Source organism: Papio anubis, chromosome 17 (assembly GCF_008728515.1).
Source record: "Papio anubis isolate 15944 chromosome 17, Panubis1.0, whole genome shotgun sequence".
Taxonomy (NCBI): domain Eukaryota; kingdom Metazoa; phylum Chordata; class Mammalia; order Primates; family Cercopithecidae; genus Papio; species Papio anubis.
This window is the reverse complement of record NC_044992.1, coordinates 73,045,452-73,072,145: the sequence shown is the minus strand read 5'-3', so window position 1 is coordinate 73,072,145 and position 26,694 is coordinate 73,045,452. Positions and strand designations below refer to the sequence as shown.

Sequence of the window (26,694 nt, the reverse complement as noted above, 5' to 3'; positions counted from 1 at the left end):
GAGTGAGACTCTGTCTCAAAAAATTTTTAAAAATTTAAAAATGGGCCGGGCGCGGTGGCTCAAGCCTGTAATCCCAGCACTTTGGGAGGCCGAGACGGGCGGATCACGAGGTCAGGAGATCGAGACCATCCTGGCTAACACGGTGAAACCCCGTCTCTACTAAAAAAATACAAAAAACTAGCCGGGCGAGGTGGCGGGCGCCTGTAGTCCCAGCTACTCGGGAGGCTGAGGCAGGAGAATGGCGTGAACCCGGGAGGCGGAGCTTGCAGTGAGCTGAGATCCGGCCACTGCACTCCAGCCTGGGCGACAGAGCAAGACTCCGTCTCAAAAAAAAAAAAAAAAAAAAATTGAGACGGAGACTTACAATAACCCAATACAAAAAGCCTGGCGTGGTGGTGTGCACCTATAGTCCCAGCTAATCGGGAGGCTGAGGCAGGAGGTTGGCTTGAGCCTGGGGTGTTGAGGCTGCAGTGAGCCGAGATTGCACCACTGCAAAAAAAAAAAGGGCGAACTCAGGTTCCTGGGTCCCTGCTCCACCTCCTGCTGTGTTCTTATTGGGCTGTGCTGCTCTGACGAGAGGTCCCTCAAAGCCCAGCCCCCCTCACCCTCAGCACAGCCTGAAGCTTCATGGTTTCTCTCTTCTCAGTCTGACCTTCTAAATTGACTCCTTCATATAATTTGTGCTTAGGGAGATGATACCACCTACAGGTTGGGCATAGAAACAGTGTCCAGCGGTGTGCTCTGCTGTGTCAAAGGCTTCCGCTAGGAGTGTGTGCATCTTCCACACCCACAGCAGAGGTTGCCTCAGCCCTCATCACCCTTCGCCAAGTATAGGTGGGGCACAGCACAGCCCAGCAGCTGATGGAGAGCCGGCCTTGAGCCCTTTGCTGGTGTCTAACTCACCCCCTTTCCCCTGGGATCCATGCTTAAGGTCCCCCACATGACCAATGATCATAAATCTTGTTGCAGATAGGAGCTGGGCTTGGCGTGGGGCCAAGAGCCTGCCAGCCCCCGGAGCAGAATGGAGTGGGCAGCGGAGTAAACCGCCGGGTGAGGCTGCTGGTTTACCGGGCCTCCTCCCACGTTCTTTCCTCCTCCACGTGATCGTGATCATTTCCTCTAGGACGGTCTTGGCATGTTTCCATCCATATGGAAGAGACGGCCTGGGAGGACTGGATGGGAGTTGGTGTGTGTGAGCGAGCGAGCGACTCAAGAGGCTTCAGAGGGTTAAAACTAGCAGTCAGAAGACCGGCAGAGGCTCCCCTGTGGGGGAAATTCGGTCAGAAGACCGGGGAGGATCCCTGTGGGGAAATTCACAACGATGCGGCATCTGCACTTCCTGACTCTGAAGGCCAAATGGGATGCCCCTGGCCCTCCTCTCCCCACTCCCCAGCATCAAAGACAGCATTTCCAGCCCAAACACCTTCAGAGCAGCCCTGGCGACAGAGAGGATCGAGGAACTGACTCCAGGTGCCGCACCTGAGTCTGTCTATCCTAACACCCAGAATCAGACATCCCCGTTGTCCTGGGGTCAGTCCCCACCCCAAACTCAAAGGGGGGGCGGTCAGGACGTCTGCACGTGGTGCTTTGTGCTCCGGCAGGTGCACCCGGACTCCACGATGTCTGCCCAACTTCCAAGCCCTGTTTTGCAGCCCTGCCCGTAGACTCTCCCTCAAGAGTGTCTGGCCTTAGCGGTCTTCAGATTGGCTTCTTAAACGGAGGGAGGCGGACCGGGGGCGGGGTTCCTTGGTCATTTACTTGTCAGTGGTGTGCCTGGTTTCCGCTCTCTTCCGGGCGTGGAGGAGGTGTCATCGCAGGCCCCTCCACGGGCGTCCTCTGGTCAGTACTTCTCTCCTGGAGGAAGTGGAGAGCTGCCCGGAGGGAGAGGGTGGAGGTGTCTTGCCCTGTCTCACAGTCATTTTCTTGTCCTTTGCTCCCAACCCGTGGTGTACTCCCCGTCCCCACGTGTTCAACCACGGAGGGAGGGACGCACTTCCACCTAAGCAGGCTCACGCCGCTGGGCCCTGAACGTAGGGGCGGCTCACGGAGCACAGGGCAGAGATCCATCGCTAGGATGACAAGAGCCGGCGCTGCCCCACCCCGTCCCCGGCTGGAGTGCGCTCCGGCAGGACTCAGGGGCTCTCCGAGAGCCCAGAGAATCAAGGGGTTTACGCAAAAGCCAGAGGAGCGCAGCGCGGCCTTTCCCGACCGCCCCCGGCACCGCCGACCGCTTTACGGCGGAGGTCGCGCCGCACAGCGGGCTGCCGTAAAGCGCTCCGAGGCGGAGCCGCCGCCGCGCGGCCGGGGCTCTTCACCCTGACCGGCCCGCGCTCACGATGGCCAGCGCCGCGCCGCGGGTCCGCTACCTGGCGGGCTTCTGCTGTCCCCTCGGGGGCCTGGCGGCGGGCAAGCCCCGCGTGCTGTACCACGAGGCGGAGGTCTTCCTGTCCACCGGCAGCGAGCTCGTCTACGTGTACGACCAGGAGGGCGGGCTGCTGACCGTGAGCGCCGGCCCGCGGGGGCGGGAGGGGCCGGGCGGGGGCGGCGGTTCGCGTGAAAATGAAGATCGCGGGCCCGCGCGTCGCCTCGGCCTGACCCGCGCCCCGGTCCGCAGGCGGCGTTCCGGTTCCCCGACCAGGTGTGGCACCTGGAGCTGCTGGCGCCGCGCAGGTTGCTGTACGCGCTGTGCGCCCGGAGGGGCCTTTACTGCCTGTCGCTGGACCACCCGGGCAGGAGCAGGTGAGGGCGGGCCCGCGGCCTCCCTCCCGCACGCTCCTGCTGCCCCCGGACTGCTTCAGAGCGAGCAGCCGCACCTCCTCGCTCTTGGGGACCCGGGCTGCCACCAGCTCTGAGCCTTGGCCGCCATCCCCGCCCATATCTGGAGCCCCTGCCCCCAGCACTCTTGCTGCAAGTATCTTGCTTACGGTCCTTAGTAAGTGGAGTTCACATGGTTAAGCCTACTTCGGGGTGCGGGATCCTGTCCTTTGGGCCCTGGTGGCCCGGTGCTGTCTGGTGAGACACGCCCCCAAGGTTGGGTGTTTATTAGAGGGAGGAGACAGCAAAGGCACCGTGACCCCGAGCCAGTGATCAGTGGAAACCATCTGGGTCGGAAGGAAGCGAACTCCGGGCAGCCAGGCCTGTCTTCAGTGCAGAGCCGGCAGCTGCTGACCGCGGCCCAGGCTGTAGAGGGGGGGGCAGCCTGTGCACTTTGCAACCCGGACCTCAGCCAGACGGTTCTGTGCTGAGGGGTGTCCGTTCAAGCTGCTTTTGAATGTCTGGTACTTCCTGTCAAGCGTGTCCTTCGTGGGGAAGGTGGGAGGCCATGTGGCAGATGGACTGCTGAGGGCCTTGAGGGTCACTGCAGGGACCCCTGAGCCAGACTGCTCCATGCCAGGTTATGGTGAAGAGAACGTGGGAATCCCACCCTGCCCAGGCCTGACCAAGGCGTCCCTTGTTCTCAAAGGTCTACAAGCCGGGATGACAGGGACAGCGAGGACGGTGACCAGCCTTCCCCTGTGATCCCTGTGGACCCCGATGCCTGCATCCTTCCCGATGCTGCGCTGTGCGCGTTCACCGTGCTGGACAGTGTGCTGGTCACCCTGGTGCAGGGCCCCGCCCGGTGGAAGATGCAGCTGTTTGAGCAGCCCTGTCCTGGGGAGGACCCCCGGCCAGGAGGCCAGATCGGTGAGGTGGAGCTGTCCACCTACGCCCCCCCAGCCGGGGTCCCAGGAAAGCCTGCAGACCCCCACTTCCTTCCAGTGCTATGCTGTGTGTCACCGTCAGGCTCCAGGGTGCCCCGTGACCTCCTTGGGGGCCCTGGGGGCTTCACGCTGGAGGACGCCCTCTTCGGGCTCCTCTTTGGAGCTGATGCCACCCTCCTGCAGTCACCTGTGGTCCTCTGTGGTCTCCCTGATGGCCAGCTCTGCTGTGTGATCCTGAAGGCCCTGGTCACCTCCAGGTCAGCCCCTGGTGACCCAAATGCCCTTGTCAAGATCCTCCATCACCTGGAGGAGCCTGTCATCTTCATAGGGGCCTTGAAGACGGAGCCACAGGCTGCAGAAGCTGCAGAGAATTTTCTGCCTGACGAGGATGTGCACTCTGACTGCCTGGTGGCCCTTGGTCACCATGGCCGGATGCTGGCCATCAAGGCCAGCTGGGATGAGTCTGGGAAGCTGGTGCCCGAGCTGCGGGAGTACTGCCTCCCAGGCCCCGTGCTCTGCGCTGCCTGTGGCGGGGGTGGCCGCGTGTACCACAGCACCCCTTCTGATCTCTGTGTGGTGGATCTGTCTCGGGGAAGCACCCCGCTGGGCCCCGAGCAGCCCGAAGAAGGCCCGGGAGGCCTGCCCCCCATGCTGTGCCCAGCCAGCCTGAACATCTGCAGTGTCGTCTCTCTGTCCGCCTCTCCCAGGACGCATGAAGGTATGAGCTGCTGGCTAAAATGAAAGATGGGAGCCCAGGGTCGAGCGTCCTTTTTGGCTGCCTGCTACTATCAGGCCGCCTTCCTTTCCTGGGCTTGTTCTTTCGCAACGCTGACAGGTGTTGACACAGCCTAGTGGTTAACTCCCTTCTTGTCTCAAGGTCAAGCAGGGGCTGGTGGTGGGTCTATGCATTGTTCTGCCTCTGGGGTCTAGGGTGTGGCCCTGGGCCTGGTAGGATCTGAGTGTGCTGCTTGCCGGCTGTGGACTCGGAGGAAACTCGGGGGTCGGCCGCAAGTGCCTCCTCCGCAGGTCTTATGTGGCGAGCCGCCCAGGGAGGTCTGTTCCGGACTCGCCTTTCTTCCAAAGGCTGCAAATGCCTGCTCGTGTCATGGTGTGGCCTGCCCGTGAGTCTGCTCTGGACCAAAGGCAGATGGCACCGTGGAATTCTAGTTTTGTGTGTGTGGCCTGCCCGTGAGTCTGCTCTGGACCGAAGGCAGATGGCATCGTGGAATTCTAGTTTTGTGTTTTCCACAGAAAAAGCCAGAGAGGGTTTTAGCTGTGTGTGCCCAATGTTGGGGTGAGAGAAATAGAGCCACACACCCCCAACCAGTGCATTTCCCCGAGTGTGCTCACATTGTGAGCATGCTAACAAATCTCGCCACGGAAAATACATACACAGCAGGAGAGGAGGGCTTTGAAGGGAAACACCAGACTGTCTCCGCTGCGGAAGAGAGGGCTGCAGACGGGGTCAGAGATGGCAAGGCTGGGGCCACCGACAGAAGCCCGGGGTGGGGACAGCGCCTTTGTCTCGGGACCTTCTCTTCCTCACTGGACACTGGTCTTGTCTTCCGACTTCTTTCCTGGAGCCTGGGGAAACACCTGAGTGTCACGCTGCTTGCCTCTCCCAGTCTGCGGACCAGGCCCCTTGTGTGTCTGTCACCAGGTGGCACCAAGCTCCTGGCCCTGTCCGCCAAAGGCCGCTTGATGACCTGCAGCCTGGACCTAGACTCTGAGATTCCTGGCCCAGCCAGGATGACCACAGAGAGTGCAGGCCGGAAAATTAAGGAGCTGCTGTCTGGAATTGGCGACATCTCTGAGAGGTGAGCAGTTTGGCTTGGGCCGGGCAGAGGCTGGCGCTGCCATCCTTGGGAGGTAGTGTGTCTGTGTGGGGTCGTCCTGAGTCTGGGTGTCCTCAGGTGGCAATGGTCCAGGAGAGGCCATTACTTGGCCTTTTTTTTTTCTGGTTTTTTTTTTTTGAGATGGGGTCTCGCACTGTTGCCCAGGCTGGAGTGCAGTGGCGCAATCTTGGCTCACTGCAAGCTCCGCCTCCTGGGTTCACGCCATTCTCCTGTCTCAGCCTCCCGAGTAGCTGGGACTAGAGGTGCCCGCCACCATGCCCGGCTAATTTTTTTTATTTTTTGGTAGAGACAAGGTTTCACCTTGTTAGCCCGGATGGTCTCGATCTCCTGACCTTGTGATCCGCCTGCCTGAGCCTCCCAAAGTGCTGGAATTATAGGCGTGAGCCACAGCACTCTACTTGGCCTCTTTTTTTGAGAGGGAATTTCACTCGATGTCACCCAGGCTGGAGTGCTGTGGTACGATCACTGTTCACTGCAACCTCCGCCTCCCGGGTTCAAGTGATTCTCCTGCCTCAGCCTCCTGAGTGGTTGGGATTACAGGAGTAATCCACCACGCCCAGGTACTTTTTGTATTTTTAGTAGAGATGGGATTTCACCATGTTGCCCAGGCTGGTCTCAAACTCCTGGGCTCAAGTGATTTGCCTGCCTTGGCCTCTCAAAGTGCTGGGATTACAGGCATGAGCCACCGCGCCCGGCCATTACTTGTCCTCTTAGGATATCTTGAGAGCCTCAGGCTACCCAGCTGCCTCTGGAAGGTGAGCCAGGACTGCCCCCCAGCACCCCACCCTTTCTCCCTAGTGGGCCACAGGAGACATGCCCTGCTGAGTCCTCACCCTCCCTGCTCTCCGCGCAGGGTCCAGTGTGCTTTTCCCCCCGCAGCACTGGCCTCGGGACGTTCAGAGAGAACACACTGCGTGCACGCAGCATCCCCTGCACCTCTCACGTGACCACTGGGGTCCTGAGAGCGAGGGGCCTGTCACCCCAGGTCCCTGTGTTTAGGGCTGTTTCTGTAGTGCCTGCCACCCTCCTGGCTTTCGCTGTAAAGGCTGCAAGGGAGAAAAGAGACCCACTAGGAACATTCTGGGGAGCCGAGGCGGGGGGTAATGTACCACCTGGCCCCTGAGTGGCCCAAATGTGGGTGGTGGGCTTCTCGCACCTGGCAGATTAGCCTAGGCCCCCCAAACACCAGCTCCATCCTCTGTCCGCTTTCCTCCTGCAGCCGAAGAGGAGAGATCAGGTCAGATGGCTTGAGGCAGCTTCCAGAGAGGCTCGATGTGGGTGGGACCGGGAGAGACATGTTCCTGCAACGGGAGCCCCTCTCTGGTGTGGCTCCACGCCCACTGTGTGCTTGTGGAGCCAGGTTCGGTGCCTCCTGGGCCTGAGTCAAGATGTGGCACCGGGCGCTGTGGGTGTCCCCCCCTCTCCTGGGGGTCATGTCTGTCTTTCGCAGAGTGTCTTTTCTAAAGAAAGCGGTTGACCAGCGGAACAAGGCCCTGACAAGCCTCAACGAGGCCATGAACGTGAGCTGTGCACTGCTGTCAAGCGGCGCGGGCCCCAGGCCCATCTCCTGCACCACCAGCACCACCTGGAGCCGCCTGCAGACGCAGGACATGCTCATGGCCACCTGCGTGCTAGAGAACAGCAGCAGCTTCAGCCTGGACCAGGGGTGGACCCTGTGCATCCAGGTGCTCACCAGCTCCTGTGCCCTTGACCTGGACTCGGCCTGCTCGGCCATCACCTACACCATCCCCGTGGACCAGCTCGGCCCCGGTGCTCGGCGGGAGGTGACACTACCCCTGGGCCCTGGTGAGAACGGCGGGCTCGACCTGCCTGTGACCGTGTCCTGCACGCTGTTCTACAGTCTCAGGGAGGTGGTGGGCGGGGCCCTCGCCCCCTCGGACTCTGAGGACCCCTTTCTGGATGAGTGCCCCTCCGACGTCCTGCCTGAGCAAGAGGGCGTTTGCCTGCCCCTGAGCAGGCACACAGTGGACATGCTGCAATGTCTGCGCTTCCCTGGCCTGGCCCCGCCACACACACGGGCCCCCTCCCCACTGGGCCCCACCCGCGACCCCGTGGCCACTTTTCTGGAAACTTGTCGGGAGCCTGGCAGCCAGCCAGCAGGACCCGCCTCCCTGCGGGCCGAGTTCCTGCCCCCATCTGTGGCTTCCATCAAAGTGTCAGCGGAGCTGCTCAGGGCTGCCTTGAAGGACGGCCACTCAGGTTGGTGGCACTGATTGGCTTTGCTCAGCCTTGGGGATTTTTTTTTTTTTTTTCCTTAAAGAGACAGGAACTTGCTGTGTTGCCCGGGCAGGAGTACAGTGGTGCAGTCATGGCTCACTGCAGCCTCGAGCTCCTGGCCTCAAGTGATCTTCTCATTTGGGCCTCCCAGAATGCTGGGATTCCCTGCATGAGCCACTCCACCCCACCCACCTCGGGCCTGTGGACATGGGCTGTTCCTCCTTCTCCCAGCTGCTCCTGTGGGGCGGCCTGGCCCCCCAGCCCAGCGAGCTCTGCTCAGGAAATGAGCTTTGCCTGCATCCCGTCCACTGTTGGGGTCTGGCCTTATGTGGGGCCCTCTCACCATGTATTTCTTTTCAGTTTTGTTTTTTAAACCTATATATGGAAGTGTAACCTAAATACAGCAGAGTCACAAAGGAGCCAAACTGTGAGCTTCATATCGCAGGCACCCGGGGAGGGAGTCAGCTGCACTCACCCCAAAGCCCCGGCACCATTCATCAGGCGTTTGTGAGCTCCACGAAATGGAGTGTGCGGTCCCTTCTTCATGTCTGTCCTTTGCTCCCCCGTGTGTGAGACCCTTTGTCACAGGTGCAGATGTCTCCATTCTACTGCAGATGGGTATTTGGATGGTTTCTGGATTTGGGCTTGTGCAGAGAGGGCAGCCGCAGCCATCCCCTGGGGTGTGTCTGCCCAGTGCCGGGGCGGTGCTGCCTGCTCCTAACCTCAGCCCCCAGGAGCATTGCCAGGTCCCCCAAAGTGGGGTTTTCACCTTCCACAGATTGTAACTGCCCCCACCCATCGCAGGACTTGTTCAGCAGAGAGACTTGAGCAGCGGCCTCCTTCCTTTCTCTGAGTCAGCTGGCCGTGCCGCAGCTTAGGGTGGGGCTGTGGATAGCTGGGATGCTTAGATGGTTCTGGGAGGGGCACTTTGGGGCAGCCATGCAGATGCCCATCTGGTAGGATCGGGCTGAGCTCTTGGCTGGTGCCTCCCCTCCAGGTGTGCCCCTGTGCTGTGCCACCCTGCAGTGGCTCCTTGCTGAGAATGCTGCTGTGGACATCGTGAGGGCTCGAGCGCTGTCTTCCATCCAGGGAGTGGCCCCTGATGGCGCTGACGTTCACCTCATCGTCCGAGAGGCAAGCAGGGGTTCAGGCAAACGAGCCTCGGCACCAGCAGTTCTTGGGGTGGGGCCCCTGGGCTGGAGCTCGGGAGGACCCCTCACCCTGGGCGGGGGCCCGGCAGCCTTCTCCCGAGCTCCCCAGAGGACTGTGATGTGACAATTTCCCCTCATGCCAAGCAGACCCCACTCAGGCGGGGAGGGCCTTGCAGCTCAGATCCCCGAGGACTGGCCCTGTCCAGCCCTGTCCGCCATGAGGGCCCCCTTCCCCTGTCCAGTACTGAAGTCATAGCAGGTTCCACAGTGCTGCTGGCAACACCCGTACCCCAGGAGCAGCAGCCCCGCTAACCCCCTGCACTGCTCGCGGGCTCCAGACCCGTCGCGGAAGCTGCTGAATGGCGAATGGCCCTGCTGGTCTATAGCCCCTGTCGTGCACACCTTTCCAGAGACTCATGACCTCCAGCACACCCTCACGTCCCACCAGCAGAGGCTCTTGCAGGGTAGCCCGGGCTGCCAGGATGCGTGTGTCCCCGAGGATGGGCAAGGCCGCCAGGCTCAGAGTCTGCGCTTGGTTTTCGTTTTGTTTTTTTTTTTGAGGTGGAGTCTCGCTTTGTCGCCAGGCTGGAGTGCAGTGGCGCGATTTTGATTCACTGCCATCTCCACCTCCTGGGGTCAAGCGATTCTCCTGTCTCAGCCTCCTGAACAGCTGGGATTACAGGCGCCCGCCACCACACCCAGCTAATTTTTGAATTTTTAGTAGAGATGGGGGTGTCACCATGTTGGCCAGGATGGTCTTGATCTCCTGACCTCAGGTGATCTGCCCGTGTCGGCCTCCCAGAGTGCTGGGATTACAGGCGTGAGCCACCACGCCCGGCCCAGAGTCTGCACTTGGAATCGATCCTCGGCCCTCGGGTGCCTTGACTGCCCACTGCGTGGCCCTTTCAGCCCGGATGCTGGGTCTGCTGGTGGCCCTGCAGGTCGGTGCTAACAGCCCCTGTGGGAGAGCCGCAGGTGACTGTGTCCTTTCTGGGCTCCCGAGGCCCCTGGCGTCTCACCTGCGTGGCGTGTGGAGGATAAGCCTGGTTTCCTGGCTCTTGGCCTGTTCTTGCCATTCTTTGTTGTCCAGCTCAGCTCAGGCCAGCCTTCCTAAGGGACAGGTGGGTGTCCCATAGATAGGCCTAGCAACTCCCAGTGCCCACAGCGATGCCCTAACCCTGCTGCCAGAGGTGATCTGTGATGCCTGGTGTGGGGGGACAGGCCTGGGCCCCCCAAGGGGCATGCAAGATCTACATGTAGGTTGTGCACAAGGCATGTCACTGCAGTGGCCTCCTCCTGGAGCAGGCCCCAGTCTGGCTCAGGGCCCTGCGTGAATTCCACAGGTCTGAGGGACGGGGTCTTCCTGACACATCTGGGCGCAGAGCAGGTTCCTGCCACTGGTTGGTGGCTGGTTCTTCAGGTGGAAAAAGTTAAACTAGGGTACTGAGCTCTGCCTCCTTCAGGGTACAGGACAGCCCAGGGCAGGGGGTTGGCTTCACGTGCTGCCGGCTGGGGAGGCTTCTGTGTAGCCTGAGCCCCCCGGGCAGGTGGGGGTGCCACAGGCAGGCAGTGAGGTGGCTCCTGTGTTGCAGGTGGCCATGACCGACCTCTGCCCAGCCGGGCCCATCCAGGCAGTGGAGATCCAAGTGGAAAGCTCCTCTCTGGCCGACATTTGCAGGGCGCACCATGCCGTTGTCGGGCGCATGCAGGTATGTCGGCCCGCTCAGGAAGGCGGCCAGGATCTGTGGGTCGCTCGCTAAGGTCCGTGCATGGGACCCTGTAGCTGCTGGCCACGGGGTCTGCAGCTCCCTGCAGGGGAGTTGTAGGAAGATCCAAGCCTGCTCTGCCGCTGAGTGCAGTGTTGTGCAGTGGGGCTGTGGGCGATGAGAGGCATGAGGTGGACCCTCTCAGGAGGCCAGTGCTGCTCCCCAGGTGTGCCGTCACCCCCGGGCACCTGTGAGTGCAAGGACTGCCCGGGCTACGAGGCCAGTGGGCTTCTATTTGTGACCTGCAAGGTCAGCCCAGGGTTTCCTCCCTTCTCTGGCTGGGCAGAGGCTGCATAGAGAGGCCGTGGTCTGGGCGTGGATCCTAGAACAAGGTGCTGGGAGCCTCCACGTCTTTGCCAAGAGAGTGGAGTTTGCAGCTCCCCCCACTCACAGCCCCAGGGGTTCCCTGGCACAGGAATAGCTGCTTCCATGCTGTGCCCAGAGCCAGCTTGGGCCAGCGGCTGCCAGATCTGAGAAGAAGCTCTCCAAGTTCCAAGCTAAAGTCTAAACTTGTGCCCTCGGCAGGGCAGCTGTCACATCTACCCACTAGGACTGTAGCACAGCTTTGGCCCACACAGTGGGTCTGCAGCAACCCTAGAAACCGGTTCTGGAGTTTCTTGTTAGGGGTGGTCCCTGCCTCGGCTCCACCTGGGCTTATCAACGTGCATGCCCAGGCCTCCCCAACCCTGAGACCCCGGGCCTGCGGCCTGATGCCAGCTCAACTCCCGTGGGCACTGTGGTGACGCTTGGAGACGAGGCCCCTCTGTGAGCAGTGACTCTGCCCAGCCCCGCCAGGTGGCTCAGATGGCCGATCCCAACGAACACGTCAGCTCACACAGCACCATGACCCAGAGATTTCGTTTGGTGCAAGGACCCTGCACCCTACACTTCCATGACCCTGATGAGCATGTCACACAGCACTGTGACCCCAGTGATCTCACGGCACCATGATGGGGGGCTGCCTGGGCTTGGGGGTCTTGTCCTGAGTGCTGGGGGCACCACGGGGATCTCCAGAGCTGAGGTGTTGCCTGTCAAAGGAAGCTCTGCCCACTGGGCCATCTGGTCCCCAAGAAAGTCCCGTTCCCTGCCAAGAGCAGAGCTCCAGCCCCTGGGTTTGTGTCTAGATTTTTCTCATCTTACAAGGACACAGTCATGTGGGGTCAAATCCACTCCCGCGATCTCATCTTGGTCATCTGCAGAGACCCCATTTCCAGACGCAGCCACTCTCTGAGTGCTGGCACTAGGGCTTCTGTATGAATCTGGGGGGGCCTGAGTCAGCCCACAGGAGCCCACGCACTGCTGCTGCCTCCTGGACACAGATCTCGTATTGGGCTGCAGACCTTAGTGTCCCCCAACAGCTAGGTGCCCACCCCACGAGCAGGAGTGCTCTCAGGACCCTACCCAGCACACAGCAGCTACCAGCACTTCTGGGACCCCAGGCAGGCCAGTGCTGCCCCTCGGGGTGTCAGGATCTCTTCTCAGTTGCTTTGCTCCAAGAGCCTGCAGGAACCTCACTGCCCAGGCTCATCTGGAAATTTAGTTGTATTTATTTATCTGTTTGTTTGAGATAGAGCTCCGGCTCTGTCACCCAGGCTGCTAGTCCAGTGGAGCGAGCTCGGCTCACTGCAACCTCTGCCTCCCAGGCCCCAAGTGATTCTCCTCAGCCTCCCTAGCTGAATTACATGGCCCTGCCCACCAGGCCCAAGCACTTCTTTTTTTTTTTTTTTGAGATTTGTTCTGCCTGTGTCAGCCCAGGCTGGAGTGCAGGGCCAATCTCAGCTCACCGTAAGCTCCCAGCCTCTCCTGGCCTCACCATTCTCCTGGCTCAGCCTCCCTAGTTGGGACTACAGGCTCACAGCATCTTGCTCCAGCTTATTTTTGTGTTTTGTAGACCGGGTCACCACACTGCCAGGATGGTCTCCTTACCTGACCTCGATCCACCCGGCCTCTCAGCCTCCCAAAGTGCTGGGATTACAGGCGTGAGCCACTGTGCCCGGCTGATTTCTTTATATTTTTAGTAGAGATGGGGTTTCACCGTGTTGGTCAGGCTGGTCTTGAACTCCTGACCTGAAGTTATCTGCCTGCCTCAGCCTCCTAAAGTGCTGGGATTACAGGCCTGAGCCCATCTGGGAAGTTTAGATCCAAGCCCAGGGAGCCGGTGCCGCAGCCCACACTGGGCTGTGCCGCGTGACTGAGTGAATGGCCAGGCCAGGGTCTCTGCACAAGATGCTAAGGCAGTTCCCTGGCTGGTCTGTGCTCCTGAGCGGCCTGAAGCCCAGGATGGGAGAAGGGGGCAGCAGGCAGGTCTGGATCTGCATAGAGTGTGGCTCTTGGGGACAAGGAAGGTCCCACTAGTGGAGAGAAAAGAACCAAACAAGTTCATTTCCAAGAAACTGTCAGGCCAGGGGCTCTGTGCCCTGCTGCTCTGGAGGGCAGGAAGTCGAGGTGAACAGTGGGGTGGAAAACAGCAAAGCGACTGGGGGGGTGCCAGGCAGGGAGGCGGGGGTGGGGGGGTGCCAGGCAGGGAGGCAGCGCTGGGCAGATAGAAGGAGAGGGTCACCCTGCTTCGAGGGGTGTGGGGGCAGGTGCTGGGGCACACCCTCTCCAGCATGTCCCCTGTGTCGCCCCCAGACGATGGTGACAGAGCAGGCCGCCCAGGGCTCCAGCGCTCCTGATCTCCGTGTGCAGTATCTCCGCCAGATCCATGCCAACCACGAGGTGAGCACCCAGTGCCCTGGACAATCCCCTCCACCTGGGTAGCCAGGATCGCCCGTCAGCAGGCCCTTCTCCAGTCACCCGGAGTCTGCAGAGTCCTCGCAGTGCGTGGGCTCGGCTCCCATGGGCCTGGGGCAGAGTCCGAGTGACCACAGCCTTTCCTGCCCCTCGTCTTCCTTGAGGGGCCAGGTGTCCAGGCCAGGCTGCGTGTCCCATGTTTTAAGGTTCCAGATGAGTGTTCATCCTTGGACCACCTGTCACTTCCCAAGTATGGTCCTGCAAGTGGTGGGTCCCCCAGAGACATCCAGTGACATCCCCAGGGCCAGGTGGGGGCCTGAGCTGTGTCTGCTCCACCTGCAGACGTTGCTGCGGGAGGTGCAGACCCTGCGCGACCGGCTCTGCACAGAGGATGAGGCCAGCTCCTGCGCCACCGCCCAGAGGCTGCTGCAGGTGTACCGGCAGCTGCGCCACCCCAGCCTCATCCTGCTGTGACCAGGCGGGCCTGCCCTGGCCACGACTCTGGTTACGCTTCCAGCCTCTGTAACAGCCCCCCAGGCCTTCGTGGTTTTAGAGGAAAACTGAGTTGGCCTGGTCAGAGCCGTCAGGGAAGGTGTGACCTGGCCACGTGGGAACAGAACACTCATGAAAGTGCTTGAAGGCCGCGAAGCACAAAGCAGATTCTGATTGGGAGCAACCGAGGTGGGCTCTGAACCTGGCCGGTCCAGCTTCGCGTCCTCTGCTGGTCTCTCTCCTCCTCTGACCGCGGCCGCAGCCCCTGCACTCGCCTTCCTCACTGCTGGGCAGCCTTCCCGCCGCAGCAGCAGCCCCTGAGGCCAGGAGGCAGTGCAGTGCATTCTGGACCCTAAGGGCCGGAGAAACAGGATTTCTGGGGTTTGGACTTGGGGTGAGTTTGTAACTGTTGCTGCCGCACCACCAGGAGCACCAGCTGCCCCTCTGGGTGGCGCTACCAGGCGCCCCACGGTACCCCTGTCACACTGTTCACACCTGCCCGGCTGCCCACTCTGGGACCCCGAGGTGGGAGGGTGCTCCCTGAGACCAAAGCACAAAACAGCATGCAGGGAGCTCCTGCAAGTGCCCGTGGCCTTGCGCCACACCAAGGAAGGGCCATCGGGTGGCCTGTGGCCGGAATGCTCAACAACTAGGTGCCCCCGGCCGGGGCTGTACCCAGCACTGTGCACTATTTTCAGGGCCACTCGGTGGCACTGTGGCCTGGGGGTGCCCTGAGCCCCAGCCCCCAGCCCCCTCCCTCAGACTGGGCTACGGCCCGCCTCCTGGTGCTGGTGTTTTCATCTGGGGAGGGTGCTCGTGCCTCCCGCTGCAGGCACTGTCCGCGAAGAGTGCGGGTAGGAGCCGTGAGGTGCTTCTCTGCTGTGACAAACGACCCTGTCTGTGAAACTTCCGGCCTCGGCTGTGTTTTCTCACCCCTTCCCACCCTCTCACTGGGCTCCCTCCAGAGTCATGGCACTGCTTGGGAGCCCCCAGCATGGGGGTGGCCTCCAAGGAAAAAGTGTTCGCTGTGACCCAGTTACCCCTGAGGAGGGCTTTGCTCCACGGGGGTGTCTGGGAGGCCTGGGGCCACTGCCTGGCTCTCCTGCCTTCCTCTCCGTGGAGTGGGAAGGGCCTGTGGGGTGCTCCGAGTCAGGGTTTGTCTCCCTCAGTGGTCACCACATCTCAGGGAGCAAGGCCCCCCTGGTGACACTCCAAATCCGGCCTTTTCAGTGGGGCCACAACCTGTGTTGCTGGGAGAGCGGGGGCCGGGTGAGCCACCCCAAGGCGGGCCTGCACCCCTTAACGGTCCCATCCTCACTGTGCTCCCCGGCTGTCGTCTGCCCCCCTGGCAGGAGCCTCTGGCTCTGACCTTTGTCCAGCGCTTGTGCCCGTGTCTTGCTCTGAGAGTCGGGGAGAGCAAGGGGTTGCCAGGGGCTAGGGAGGGTTGAGGACCTAGGCTGGGGAGGGGTGGTGTCCAGTGAGGTCATCTGTGATATGTGTTGGTGGCCTCACCCCACCCAGGCTCAGTCCGCCACCCACCCCCAGCCCCCATCTTCCCCACGTCCTCAAGACCTCCCCTCCGCCCCACCTCCACCGGCCTGGGTCACCCTGCCCTGTCACCCTGCCCATCCACAAGGCCGCCTCCTGGACGCAAGTCCTTGGGCACTGGGAGGTTCTGGGCGCGCTCTCGTTTGTGCGAAACTGTGGGCCTCCTCCCCCTACAGCTGCAGGACCCTCAAGCGGCACCCGAAAGCCCACGCGCAGCTGCGGGACAGACACAGTTTAATGCGCGATAGGCTGGTCCGCGCGGCCTCAGTACTCCCAAAGCGCGGTCCCGGCCGGTGCGTCGGCGTCGGCGCGCAGCAGGCCCGAGGCGCCGCCGCGCAGGTACTTGCCGCTCCGGGCGCGGATGGCCAGGCGGCCGCGTTCGCGGAACTCGAAGACGAAGTCCTCGGCGCGTTCGCCGTCACTGCACACGCTGCCGTGGCTGCCCGTGTACCAGAATCCGCCGCCGCGGCCTGGGGGACGGGACGGCGTTGGCGGGGTGCCCACCTGCCCGCTGCGACCCGCTCCCGCGTGCCCACCCTGCCCGCCGCGCACCTCGGATCTGGTAGGCGCCGTCGCTGAAGCTCAGGTGGAAGACGTCGTAGACAGAGCGGTTGGTGTCCAGCTGGTTGGAGCCGCGGCGGTGGCAGACGAAGCCGTCCAGGCCGCGCAGCACCAGGATGGGCCGGTTGATGAGCTTGAGGGTGAACTCCTCGTCTTTGCCTGGCAGGGAGAGCGTCTGCTGCGCTGCCGCTCCCGCCACCTTCCCTGTCCAGGCCGGGGGGTGGGGGGGGCCCTGGGAAGCGCCACACCTGGACTTAGGGGCCCAGGCCTGCCATTGCCTCATGTGCGGCCTTGGCAAGGTGCCTAGGAGGTTCCCGGCAGCGGAGGAAAGGACACTCCCGTAAGGGCCTAACTGTTTCCCTTGCCAAGACGGTTATCTTGACTAGCAAGTATGACTCCGTGACAGCAGCCGTTCCACGGGCTAGGGAGGGTCCAGCTCTCGGTGGAGATGGGGTGTCTGGGCAGGGGCTGTCCCTGGGTGGAGACAGCCCCTGCCCCAGTCCCTGGCAGGCAGAGTGCTCACCCACAAAATCGCTGATGGCCGCCAACTGCCCATTCTTCTTCATGCACACGTAGCGCCCATTGCTAGCTTTGAGTGCCACCCGCCGGCCGCGCCACTCCATCTCAAACATGGTGTTGGCGGAACTGGAGGGAGCAGCGAAAGGTCTCCTCAGGACAGCAGGAGATGGGGGTGCAGGGTAACTCTTCCCTATCCTCCTCAGGTTCCAAGGAGTGGAACAGGAGCCTGCCTTCCACCGATCAACAATCACCAATCACCAGGAGTTTCACCCTGGTCTCAGTGGCTCCTCTGAGCCGTCAACGGCAGTTCTCAACCTAAGCAGTGGATGGTGAATGAAGGATGGTGCAGGTGATGGAATGGATGGAAGGAAAAGATAGGGGATGGAGGATGGATGGTGGAGATGGATGGGGATGGTGGATGGTGATGGAGGGGATGGAGGATGGATGGGATGGTGAGATGGATGGATGGATGGATGGGGATGGATGGGATGGAGGATGGGGATGGGGGATGGTGGAGGATGGATGGGGATGGTGGATGGAGGATGGGATGGGGGATGGTGGAGATGGGGATGATGGAGGATGGATGGGATGGTGGTGGAGGATGGATGGATGGATGGGGGATGGTGGCGGAGACGGGGACGGGGACGGCGTGACGGAGATGGGATGGTGGTGGAGATGGGGATGATGGTGGAGATGATGGAGATGGGGATGGGGATGGTGGTGGATGATGGAGGATGGATGGATGGTGGAGATGGGGATGAGGATGGATGGTGGAGGATGGATGGAGGATGGGATGGATGGTGGATGGATGGATGGATGGATGGTGGATGGATGGATGGATGGTGGTGGAGGATGGATGGATGGATGGATGGTAGATGGAGGATGGCCGGATGGTGGATGGGGGGATAGTGGAATGGATGGAGGGGATGGAATGGAATGCCCCATGGTGGACCGTCCAGTAGCCCCCAGTGCTGGAATAGAAGGTGCACTTCTTTGTCTCCTGGTCAATTTGCATCAGGAAGGTCTCATGGTCTAGTTCATCATCTTGATTGGCTGAGACGTTGACCCCTGGAGGGAGGAGATGGGGAAGCCCCTCACGCCTCTCCTGGGTAGGGAGCAGGGGATGGGGGCATGCTTTTGGGGGCACCCCTGAAGCCAGAGGGGTCTCATCTAGAAATCTCTTGACTTGAGAAGATTTGGAAGGCACCTCTCAGAGAGCCTGGGAACCCTGCCCCAGGGCCATGTGTGCCGTCTGTGGACCCTGCACACTGTCCCCAAGGGAGCCGTGACCTCCCTCCACACCCCCAGGAGCCAGGCCCTTCTGCTTGGCACAGCCCCCACTCTCTGCTAATCAGTAATCAGCTGGTAATCTCCTTGCCCTGCTCTCTTGACCCAGGGCTTACACCAGCCTCTATTTATAATTCACCCTAAGCTGCTGGGTGGGCACAGGCAGGACCTAACGATGGGGATGGTGGGGATGGGGATGGTGATGGGGGCACCCCTGGGCACCAGGCAGGGGCTGGTCCCTGTCACCTCTGCAGAAGCCCCAAGCATCTGTGCTTGGTCTCCCGGGACCCCTGGGGGAGGACAAGACTGCCCTGGGCTCCATCTGGGGTTCCTGCGAGGGGATGGAGGGGCACCCATGCCCAGCATGGGGACAGCAGACACCAGAGCCTCCCCAGGATCTTCTGTGAACTGAGTCCCTGGCTCCTGCCACAAGCCACCTCCCTGTTTCCATGGCAACTGGCCACTGGGAGTGATGTATCAAATTGCGGAGCCCCTCACGAGGCCCAGGGACTCTGGTGGCCTGTCCAGCTGGGGACTGGGAGGGAGTGGTGGGCAGAGCCCCACAGGGCCTGAGGGTGGGGCCGGATCCCATCCCACTCTGTCCCCAGGGGAGAGGGCACCAGGCTATGACTGTGCCAGAGAGCTTGGGACCTGTTCCCTTCTGAGAGCCCCAAAGCTGCCCCTCACACCCCAGGCTGGGGTCTCTCTCACATTTACCACTGATCAGATGCAGAGGAGCGCCCAGCATGTCCCCTGCACTGTGGCCGAGCATTTGTGCCAGCACCCCACTGCCACCAGCTCTAGATCCTGGCAAATACTGAGCTAAGAGCAGCTGTCTGGGCCCAGTGGAAGGCAACACTGACATGGTGCCCGGGGGTAGCAGGACCCCTCAGGAGGAGGGGCCCATGAGGGGCCAGCACTTTGGTGTCCCTAGTGTTGCCCCCACACCTCCTTCAGACAGAATGCTGTCTGGGGCTGCCTTATTCAGCCATCTGCTTCTAGAGAAATGACCTCAAAATAGGAGAGGAGTGCAGCTGGCATTGGCCTGGGCAACACTGGTTTTACCCGACTCCAGAGGGGCTAGTTGAGCAGCTGGGGGACTCAGTTCTGGCCAATGAGCGTGAAGAAGTGTCTCCTAGGACTTAGGGGAGACGTGTTCTTACTCCTGAGAAGACACAAGCAGAGCCAGTGCCTCTTTTTCCTCTGGACTTGGTCCTGCCTGGATGTGAGGCCTGGAATACCAGCAGCCACATTACGACCGTGAGGGCGTCAGGCTGAGGTCAGAGCTGACCCAGGAAAGTGGTTCAGCAAAGAAGTAAGAACAGAGGACCCCGGGGAAGCTGCTGAGCGGGTGATGGTGGCTGCCTAGGAACCCAGCATGCCCAGGGCTCTGGACTCCCATTTCAGATGATTATGTCACTGCTGGAGCCAGCCTGTGGCCAGTTTTCTGTTACTGGCAGTATCGGACACTGCCTGCCATGCTGTCTGTCGGCAGAAATGAGTAGGCTCTGGCTGATGGGGGGGAATACATGCAAGCCTGGGTGCTCACTCTCCTCCCAGGGGGAAGAGAGGCTTAGGGGCCGCCCAGCCAGGGAGATGCCTCGATGAAGGGCCTGCCATGTGGCCACTCCACAGAGGCCGGGTGGGGGACACTATGGCACCTCCCACGCTGCAGCTGCCTTGGAAGCTGGGGGGTTCCATGCCCCAGGACTGAGATACCACGTCCCGCTCCCCACAGCACTGGCCGCCAATCCAGAGCCTGAAACACCTGGCGGCCAGGTCCTCACCCTTGGCCCTGCTGAAGGCAGGGAGGTGAGTGGCTGCTGCTTCCTGCTTGTAAAGTGGGAGATGGGAGTCAGTCTTGAGTAGGGGATTCTCCCCTCAAAAGGACAATGGGGTCAGATGCAGGGTGGTTGAGGATCAAGAGACTGAAAAATGGTCCCTACAGTCCCCATCCCTCCACCACTCTTACCATCAGCACCATCACCATCATCACCATCATCACCATCACCACCATCATTATTTACTATTACGACATATTTATTATTACATATATGACATTTATTATTGCATGATTATTTATTATTTTATTTATTACGACATGACATTACTTATTACGACGATACTTTATTATTATTACGATACGACATTAATGACAATTTATTAATACTACTTCATTACCATTAAAAAATTACCTACTAATTATTACTTACTTTATTACGATACGATATTTCGCCATTATTACGACATTACTTATTACGACATGACATGACATTACGATACTTACGATGACATGACATTTACGACATTTATTATTTACGACATGACATGATACGCATTTATCATCACCCACATCACCACCATCACCATCATCGCCGCCGCTGCCACCACACTGTCACCACTGCCCTCACCTCCACCTCCATGCCACCATCCACATCACACCACCAATGCCATGGCCACTGCCATGGCTGCCACTTTGAGTCTGCTTCCCAAGCTGTCCATTTACAAATGGCTAAAGGTCCAGTGTCTTTGGCTCCCATGGAGGAAGCATTCTCACTACCACTGTCCCACTTACCCCCTTTAACCTCCTAAGGATGGCCACATGCCCGGGCCTAGGCCCAGGCCAGCAGGCATTGCAGCTGGACTGTGGGCTGTGATGGGAAGGAAGGGCCATGACCATGCATCCACAGTTGAACCCTCACTCCTGGGACCCTGTCACTGCTGGGATAGGCCCGAGGACACTGACTGCAGGTGCAGGACCCCATAGCCATGGCCGGGCTCCCCTCTCAGTGTGCAGGGTGGGGCCTCTGCTGTCTGGCCCCAGAGTATCCGTGTGCCCAGGGGGCCTGGACATCCGTCAGGGCAGGGGCTTGGTGGGCACCTGGGAGCTGCCAGGAGATAGGGGAGCTCTCCTTGCCCAGCTGATGCTGGTCTGGAGGGATCCGAGTTGGGAGAAGGAGCTCCATGCACCCGGCTCTCCCCACCTTGCCTCTTCAGACTACCTCAGATCCACTCTGGGGTGCATGGAGCCAGAAGCCCAGGTGGGTAGTGACTGCCCGGGCCAGGGCGTCTGCCTCAGAGCTCAGCTAGTGGGGAAGGAGGAACTGCTGGGGTTCACCCCACAGGCGGTGGAGGGAGTCACGCAGGGAGGCAACTGGTGACCCAGGAACTGGGGAGAGCCAGGCCATGCCCCACTGGGGGAGGGAGGTGCCTCCCCACCAGGAGCCCAGGCCCCGGGTGAGGCCGCCTGCCCACTGTGTCCTCCAGCACTGGAGCTGACCTTAAGCCCCCCAACTCCTGAGGACATGAGGCTCCACTGGTCAGGCACATGGTGGTGCCATCCCCGCCCTACCCTGGGCTCCCTGCCCTGCCCTGGGCCCCTCCCCAACTTCCTTTAAAGTCCAGAAAATGCGGCCGAGTGCAGTGGCTCACGCCTATAATCCCAGCACTTTGGGAGGCCAAGGAGGGCGGATCACGAGGTCAGGAGATCGGGATCATCCTAGCTAACATAGTGAAACCCTGTCTCTACTAAAAAATACAAAAAAATTAGCTGGGCGTTGTGCCGGGTGCTTGTAGTCCCAGCTCCTCGGGAGACTGAGACAGGAGAATGGCATGAACCCGGGAGGCGAAGTTTGCAGTGAGCCAAGATCACGCCACTGTGCTCCAGCCTGGGCGACAGAGCAAGACTCCCTCTCAAAAAATAAATAAAGTCCGGAAAATGGGGTGGAGGAAGAGAAGGGGAAATATGGGCCCCCCACAGCCTCCTGCCCACATGCCCCTCATGGCACCAGGTCAGGCCTCCTGCCCCTGCTGGGCACTGCCCATCGCCTGGCCCACACCTCTCCAGTCTCGGACTCTGCAGCTGCCCAGGGCTTGGCTGAGACATTCTCCAGCTATGCTGAGAAAGGCCGGGAACCCTTGCCTCTGACCCTGAAGCCACCACCCCTCAGTGGGGGTCCCCTGGACATGGCCGGAGGCCCACCCACCCGACCCTGAGTGGCCACACATGTCCCACATGGACCCCCAGCCCAGAACAAACATGCGAACACATAGACACGACGCCACTCCCCGTGAGATGCCCACGGCCTCTTTCCCGAAGCAGGGGGGGTCCCAGTACCCCTCAGGAGGTCACCACCTGTGCCCTCCTTACCTTGCCGCACAGAGACGTAGCGGTGGTTGGCAGCCACCAGCACCACCTGAGGGTGACTCTCCTCCAGGTCGAAGAGCTCGTCCTTGCTGGGCCGTGTGTTTCGGCCGGCCTTGAGGGTGCCAGCAGGCCCCACGGGTGCCAGGTAGCGGCCGTCGCAGTCCTTGAAGGCCAGCTTGCCCGCCTTGAACTCCAGCGTATAGCAGGCCCGGGGCTCCGGCTCCCAGACCAGGCGGCCGTCGCTGCGCAGGTAGCGGCTGTCACAGGACTTGAGGCAGTACTGTCGGCTCCGGAAGATGAGAGTGAGGAGGGCGTCCACGCCCCAGGGCTTGTCACCGTCCGCAGCCATCTCGTCCTCCTGTGGGCACAGGTGCACGTAGCGCCGCCGGCTCACGCTCAGCAGGTGGGCCTGCGGGTGGATGGCCAGGTGCACGGTCCACAGCTCGGCCGGGGAGATGGCTGTGGCAAAGCAGGACAGCTGGTCCTCGGTGCCCCCGAAGAAGCGGCCATGAGGCTCTGACTGCAGCACCCAGCGCCCATCTGGCTGTGGCAGGACCAGGAAGCGGCAGTCACGGCCCGGCTGCTCTGCCTCGCAGGCCACGCGCCCGTCCTCTTCTGCCGACAGGTAGCGGCCCAGGTGGCTGCTGCGGAGCAGCACAGCCGACCCTTGTCCAGGGTCGGGCTCCAGCACCCAGGTCTGCTTCCTCTTGAGGCTGGGCGCCGAGGCATTGACCTTGAAGCCGAAGCTCTCAGCTGTCAAGTAGCGGTCAGTGTCGTTGATGAGGCCAAACTGGATCTTCAGCACCTGGTGCAGGCCGTTGGTCGGCATCTTCAGGCTGGCCGGGTCCCCGGAGGGGCCTGGGACGCTCCCTCTGAGTGCTCACGGCCCCTGCGGTCCCCCAGAACCCCAGGTCGGCTCAGCTGGCCCACGGCCCCCAGACCCAGCCGGCGTCATGGACCCCCTGTGTGCTCTGACCCGCCTCTGACCTGCAGCAGCAGCCTGGGAAGCTCTTAGAGGGCCCGCGGGCAGCAGAGGGCGGGCGGGGAGAGCGGATCAGAGACGCGCAGCTTAGGAGCAGTCCTTTTCATTACTCTGAGCTTGGATTTCAGCCACTCCTGGATTGCACAGAGTCCAGAGCCTGAGGGCCCGCAGGGCTGGAGGGCAGGGTTGACCCCTGTTTCCTCACAGCGTAGGCCCAGCGCCCCTCTTCATGGCCCTGCACCTTTTGGCCTCTCTCGTTCCTGCCCACCTCCTCCAACCCCGTGTGGGCTCCCAGCCTGGGCCGGCCCTTCCCGATGTAGCGCTGCCCGGTGGAACGCTCACGGCTTGGCCGCAACCCGATCGCCGTGTGTACCCTCGGTGGCCGCCAGGCCCTCAGCCGGATCCAGTTACTGCTTCTCTGATTCCTGCTGCCAGGAGCACAGCAAGGACCCCACCCACAACCTACAGCCAGGTCATCTCCACCCCAGGCCAGCCTCTGGCCATGCTGCTCAGGCCCCAGAATGACGCGCACTGGACTGCCGCCCACACTGGAAGGTGGAACACAGTGGCCGTGCAGCCCTGCAGGCAAGGGTCAGGGTCAGAGGCCCCAGTCTGGCCTGGCCCCGGCACACTCCTGTGCACTCTGAGCAAGTCGCTGGTCCTGAGGCTGCCCCTTCTGCTGTGAGCTGGAGTGAAGCCAGCCTCACTTCACTTTGGAGTCTTTACGGATGTGCATCCGGGAGGCTGGTGGGACGCTGTCCACCCCATGCTCCCAGCGGGGACCCTTGGAATCTGGGAAAGGATGAAGGCCAGCAGGACTGGAAGTGGTCACACCTGTCCCCAGCCCCTCCCTGCTCTGGGCTGCCTAGCTGCACCCCTTCCCCAGAGCCTGAGGGGCACTGGGCCCTGCTCACCATGCCTGGTGCCCGCACCTGCCTCAGGGGCTCAGAGCCAAGTAGTGAAACCAGAGCTGCCCACCCTGGGCCAGGGCCAACCTGGTGTCCTCTTCCTCATAACAGCATGTGACCCTCAGATCTCCCTGGGGACTGGGAACAGGGGCCGCAGGGCACTTCCGGTCATGGCCTGGAGTCAATCCCCTGACCTCCTGGGCCCCCCGTCTCCTGAATGGCTATCATGGGGGTCCCCATATGGCAGGAGTCTAGCCAAAAGCAAGGGGCCTGGGCTGGGCACCTGTGGGCCCCAGAGATGGGCGGGGCCACGGTGGCAGAGCGTGCACAGACTCAGGGACTCTTCCTCTGTCCTATAAGCCCTGGATAGCAGCCGTGCCAGGCACCTGCAGACACGGGAGGAAAAGGAACCTGTCCTCACTGTCCCCATGCTCAGGGCCCGGGTGGGGGCAGAGAGACTCCCACATTCAAATACCGCCTAGGGCACGGTGCACGCCACGACGCCAGGGCCTGGTCTTGCCTCTCCCTGTGCGCCGGCCTCATCCGCCTCTGTGATTCACACGCTTTTATGAGGCACCAACTGTGTGCGAAACCAGGTCATGTGCCAGGCACCAACCTAGGAAGACGCAGTCTGGAGTTACACCCCCTCCCCAGAGACGATGCCCACACACTCTCTCCCACAGTTGCAAGGGAACTGAGGACCCAGGCCTAGCACCGATGCCAGGGAAGCATCTCTGGATTAGGGGCACAAGCTGGGGTGCTGCCTGCCCTTCAATTTCCCATTGGATCTTTTTTAAAATTTTTTTTCTTGAAACAGGGTCTTGCTCTTCGCCCAAACTGGAGTCCAGTGGCACAATCTTGGCTCACTGCTACCTTCGAGCTCAAGCAATCCTCCTGCCTCAGCCTCCCAAGTAGCTGGGACTACAGGCACTTGCCACCATGCCCGGCTAATGTTTGTATTTTTAGTAGAGATGGGGTTTCACTATGTTGCCCAGGCTGGTCTCGAACTCCTGAGTTCAAGTGATCTGCCCGCCTTGGCCTCTGAAAGTGTTGGGATTACAGGCATAGCCACTGTGCCCAGCCTCCCGTTGGATTGTGAGGGCACAGCTCAGTTGGTCTGTGAGTCGTAGGGGACGCCGGAGGGGCAGCTGTGCCCATGGTCCCCTCGCCTCAGACACAGACACTGGCTTCACCTCCACTCCCCAACGCCCAGCCAGGCTGTGAAGGAGCCCAGGCGGCCTGTCCCTCTGATTGGCATGACGGCCTCATTAACACTGCCTGGGCTGGCAGGGTGCTTAGGCATCGGGTGCCCAGCGGGAGGACGCCTGGCCGCCAGGTGCTAAGTGGGCCTGGCTCTGGGCAGCCTCTCAGTGGCAGAGCCAGGAATGATGGCGGCCTCTCAGTTCTGGGGCCTCACAGCTCCACCTTGGGTGGGGCTGCCTGGAACTGACCCAGGTGTGTGAGCTCAGGGGGACTCTCAGGCCCCAGGGGAGGGCGACTAAAGCGTGGGTGCCTGGGCCGGGCTTCCTTGGAGGGACACCGTTGCAAGGATTCCAGTCCCTCCTGCCTCCACCTCAGGACCCCAGACTCTTGCCCAGCCACCTGCTAGCACTGTTTCCTCTGGATCCCCAGCAAGGTTTCTGGCACACAGCAGGTACTTAATAAGTGCCTGAGATTGTTGGATGTGGGGAGTCTGGTTCTTTATTATTTTTTCAGACGGAGTCTCACACTGTCACCCAGGCTGGAGTGTAACGGTGCAATCTTGGTTCACTGTAACCTCTGTCTCCCTGGTTCATGCGATTCTCCTGCCTCGGCCTCCCGAGTTGCTGGGATTACAGGCGCCCACCACCATACCCGGCTAATATTTTGTATTTTTTAGTAGAGACGGGGTTTCATTATGTTGGCCAGACTGGTCTCGAACTCCTGACCTCATAATCTGGCCTCCTCAGCCTCCCAAAGTGCTGGGATTACAGCCATGAACCACTGGGCACAGCCTTTTTTTTTTTTTTTTTTTTTTTTTTTGAGAGGGAGTCTTGCTCTGTCACCCAGGCTGGAGTGCAGTGGCGTGATCTCGGCTCACTGCAACCTCTGCCTCCTGGGTTCAAGCGATTCTCCTGCCTCAGCCTCTGAGTAGCTGGGATTACAGGTGTGTGCCACCATGCCCGGCTAATTTTTGTATTTTTAGTAGAGATGGGGTTTCACCATGTTGGCTAGGCTCATCTTGAACACCTGACCTCAGGTGATCCACCTGCCTCGGCTTCCCAAAGTGCTGGGATTACAGGCGTGAGCCACCGTGCCTGGCCGTCTGGTTCTTTTTTATTTTAGAGACAGGGTTTTGTTCTGTCACCCAGGCTGGAGTGCAGTGGTGCTATCTTGGCCAATGGCAGCCCGACCTCCTCGGCTCAGGCAATCCTCCCACCTTGACCTCCTGAGTAGCTGGGACCCCAGCACAGGGCCAGGTTCTTGTGTGATGGACTGAGCCTCTGCCAATGGGTGCAGCGTCATGCATGTGTACGAGTGTGGTGTGCGTGTGTGTGAAGGTGCTCATGGACGAGGGTGGGCAAAGGTTGCCAGCAGGGCCAGCTGCTGGGCCAGCTCTGGACCCTGGGAGTGTCATCCTGGATCCCAGCCTGAGAGCCCACTCAGGGCTGCCCAGCAGGGAGCCCAGGTTGTACACTGCCCAAGGGAGGCTGTTTCCAGGGTCCCACTCATACTCCAGACATACGCAACTCAAAAGAGCGTGTGGTGGGCTGGAGCGCTCTAGCCCCCCGCAGCGTTCTCAGGCAACAGGGAGCACCCCTCCCA

At 60.9% G+C, this 26,694-nt stretch overlaps 2 protein-coding genes across 7 annotated transcripts; one reads left to right on the top strand and one right to left on the bottom strand.

Moving 5' to 3' along the window:
• The first annotated feature begins 1,794 nt into the window (after positions 1–1,794).
• Positions 1,795–14,843, top strand: FAAP100 (FA core complex associated protein 100). Of its 6 annotated transcripts, none has more exons than XM_003913556.4 (9): positions 2,246–2,501; positions 2,615–2,739; positions 3,464–4,419; positions 5,362–5,518; positions 7,008–7,777; positions 8,793–8,929; positions 10,539–10,655; positions 13,344–13,430; positions 13,788–14,843. In XM_003913556.4, the coding sequence occupies exons 1-9, from the start codon at positions 2,337–2,339 to the stop codon at positions 13,917–13,919; spliced, it is 2,646 nt and encodes an 881-aa protein (XP_003913605.1). In that variant the 5' UTR covers positions 2,246–2,336; the 3' UTR covers positions 13,920–14,843. The 6 variants fall into 6 exon arrangements, with proteins under 6 accessions (XP_017806559.1, XP_003913605.1, XP_009189720.1 ...); XM_009191456.3 differs by having other exon boundaries at positions 2,247–2,501; positions 7,008–7,363; XM_009191457.3 differs by having other exon boundaries at positions 2,286–2,501; positions 2,615–2,932.
• Positions 14,844–15,702: 859 nt separating this feature from the next.
• On the bottom strand, positions 15,703–24,761 carry FSCN2 (fascin actin-bundling protein 2, retinal). Its single transcript, XM_031657869.1, has 5 exons — positions 22,003–24,761; positions 17,493–17,633; positions 16,570–16,704; positions 16,038–16,205; positions 15,703–15,955 (listed from the first exon to the last, which is right to left on the bottom strand). The coding sequence occupies exons 1-5, from the start codon at positions 22,826–22,828 to the stop codon at positions 15,750–15,752; spliced, it is 1,476 nt and encodes a 491-aa protein (XP_031513729.1). The 5' UTR covers positions 22,829–24,761; the 3' UTR covers positions 15,703–15,749.
• Positions 24,762–26,694: the final 1,933 nt, after the last annotated feature.

What these genes read in the sequence shown, in the direction of transcription:
- FSCN2 (XM_031657869.1), bottom strand. Translation starts at nt 22,828, where the DNA reads ATGCCGACCAACGGCCTGCACCAGGTGCTGAAGATCCAGTTTGGCCTC. An exon ending in CTACGTCTCTGTGCGGCAAG is followed by an intron (nt 17,634 to 22,002) that starts GTAAGGAGGGCA and finishes TCCTCCCTCCAG; the next exon opens with GGGTCAACGTCTCAGCCAAT. An exon ending in CCATGGGGCATTCCATTCCA is followed by an intron (nt 16,705 to 17,492) that starts TCCCCTCCATCC and finishes GGAGACCTTTCG; the next exon opens with CTGCTCCCTCCAGTTCCGCC.
- FAAP100 (XM_003913556.4), top strand. Translation starts at nt 2,337, where the DNA reads ATGGCCAGCGCCGCGCCGCGGGTCCGCTACCTGGCGGGCTTCTGCTGT. An exon ending in CTCTCCCAGGACGCATGAAG is followed by an intron (nt 4,420 to 5,361) that starts GTATGAGCTGCT and finishes GTCTGTCACCAG; the next exon opens with GTGGCACCAAGCTCCTGGCC. An exon ending in CCGTTGTCGGGCGCATGCAG is followed by an intron (nt 10,656 to 13,343) that starts GTATGTCGGCCC and finishes TGTCGCCCCCAG; the next exon opens with ACGATGGTGACAGAGCAGGC.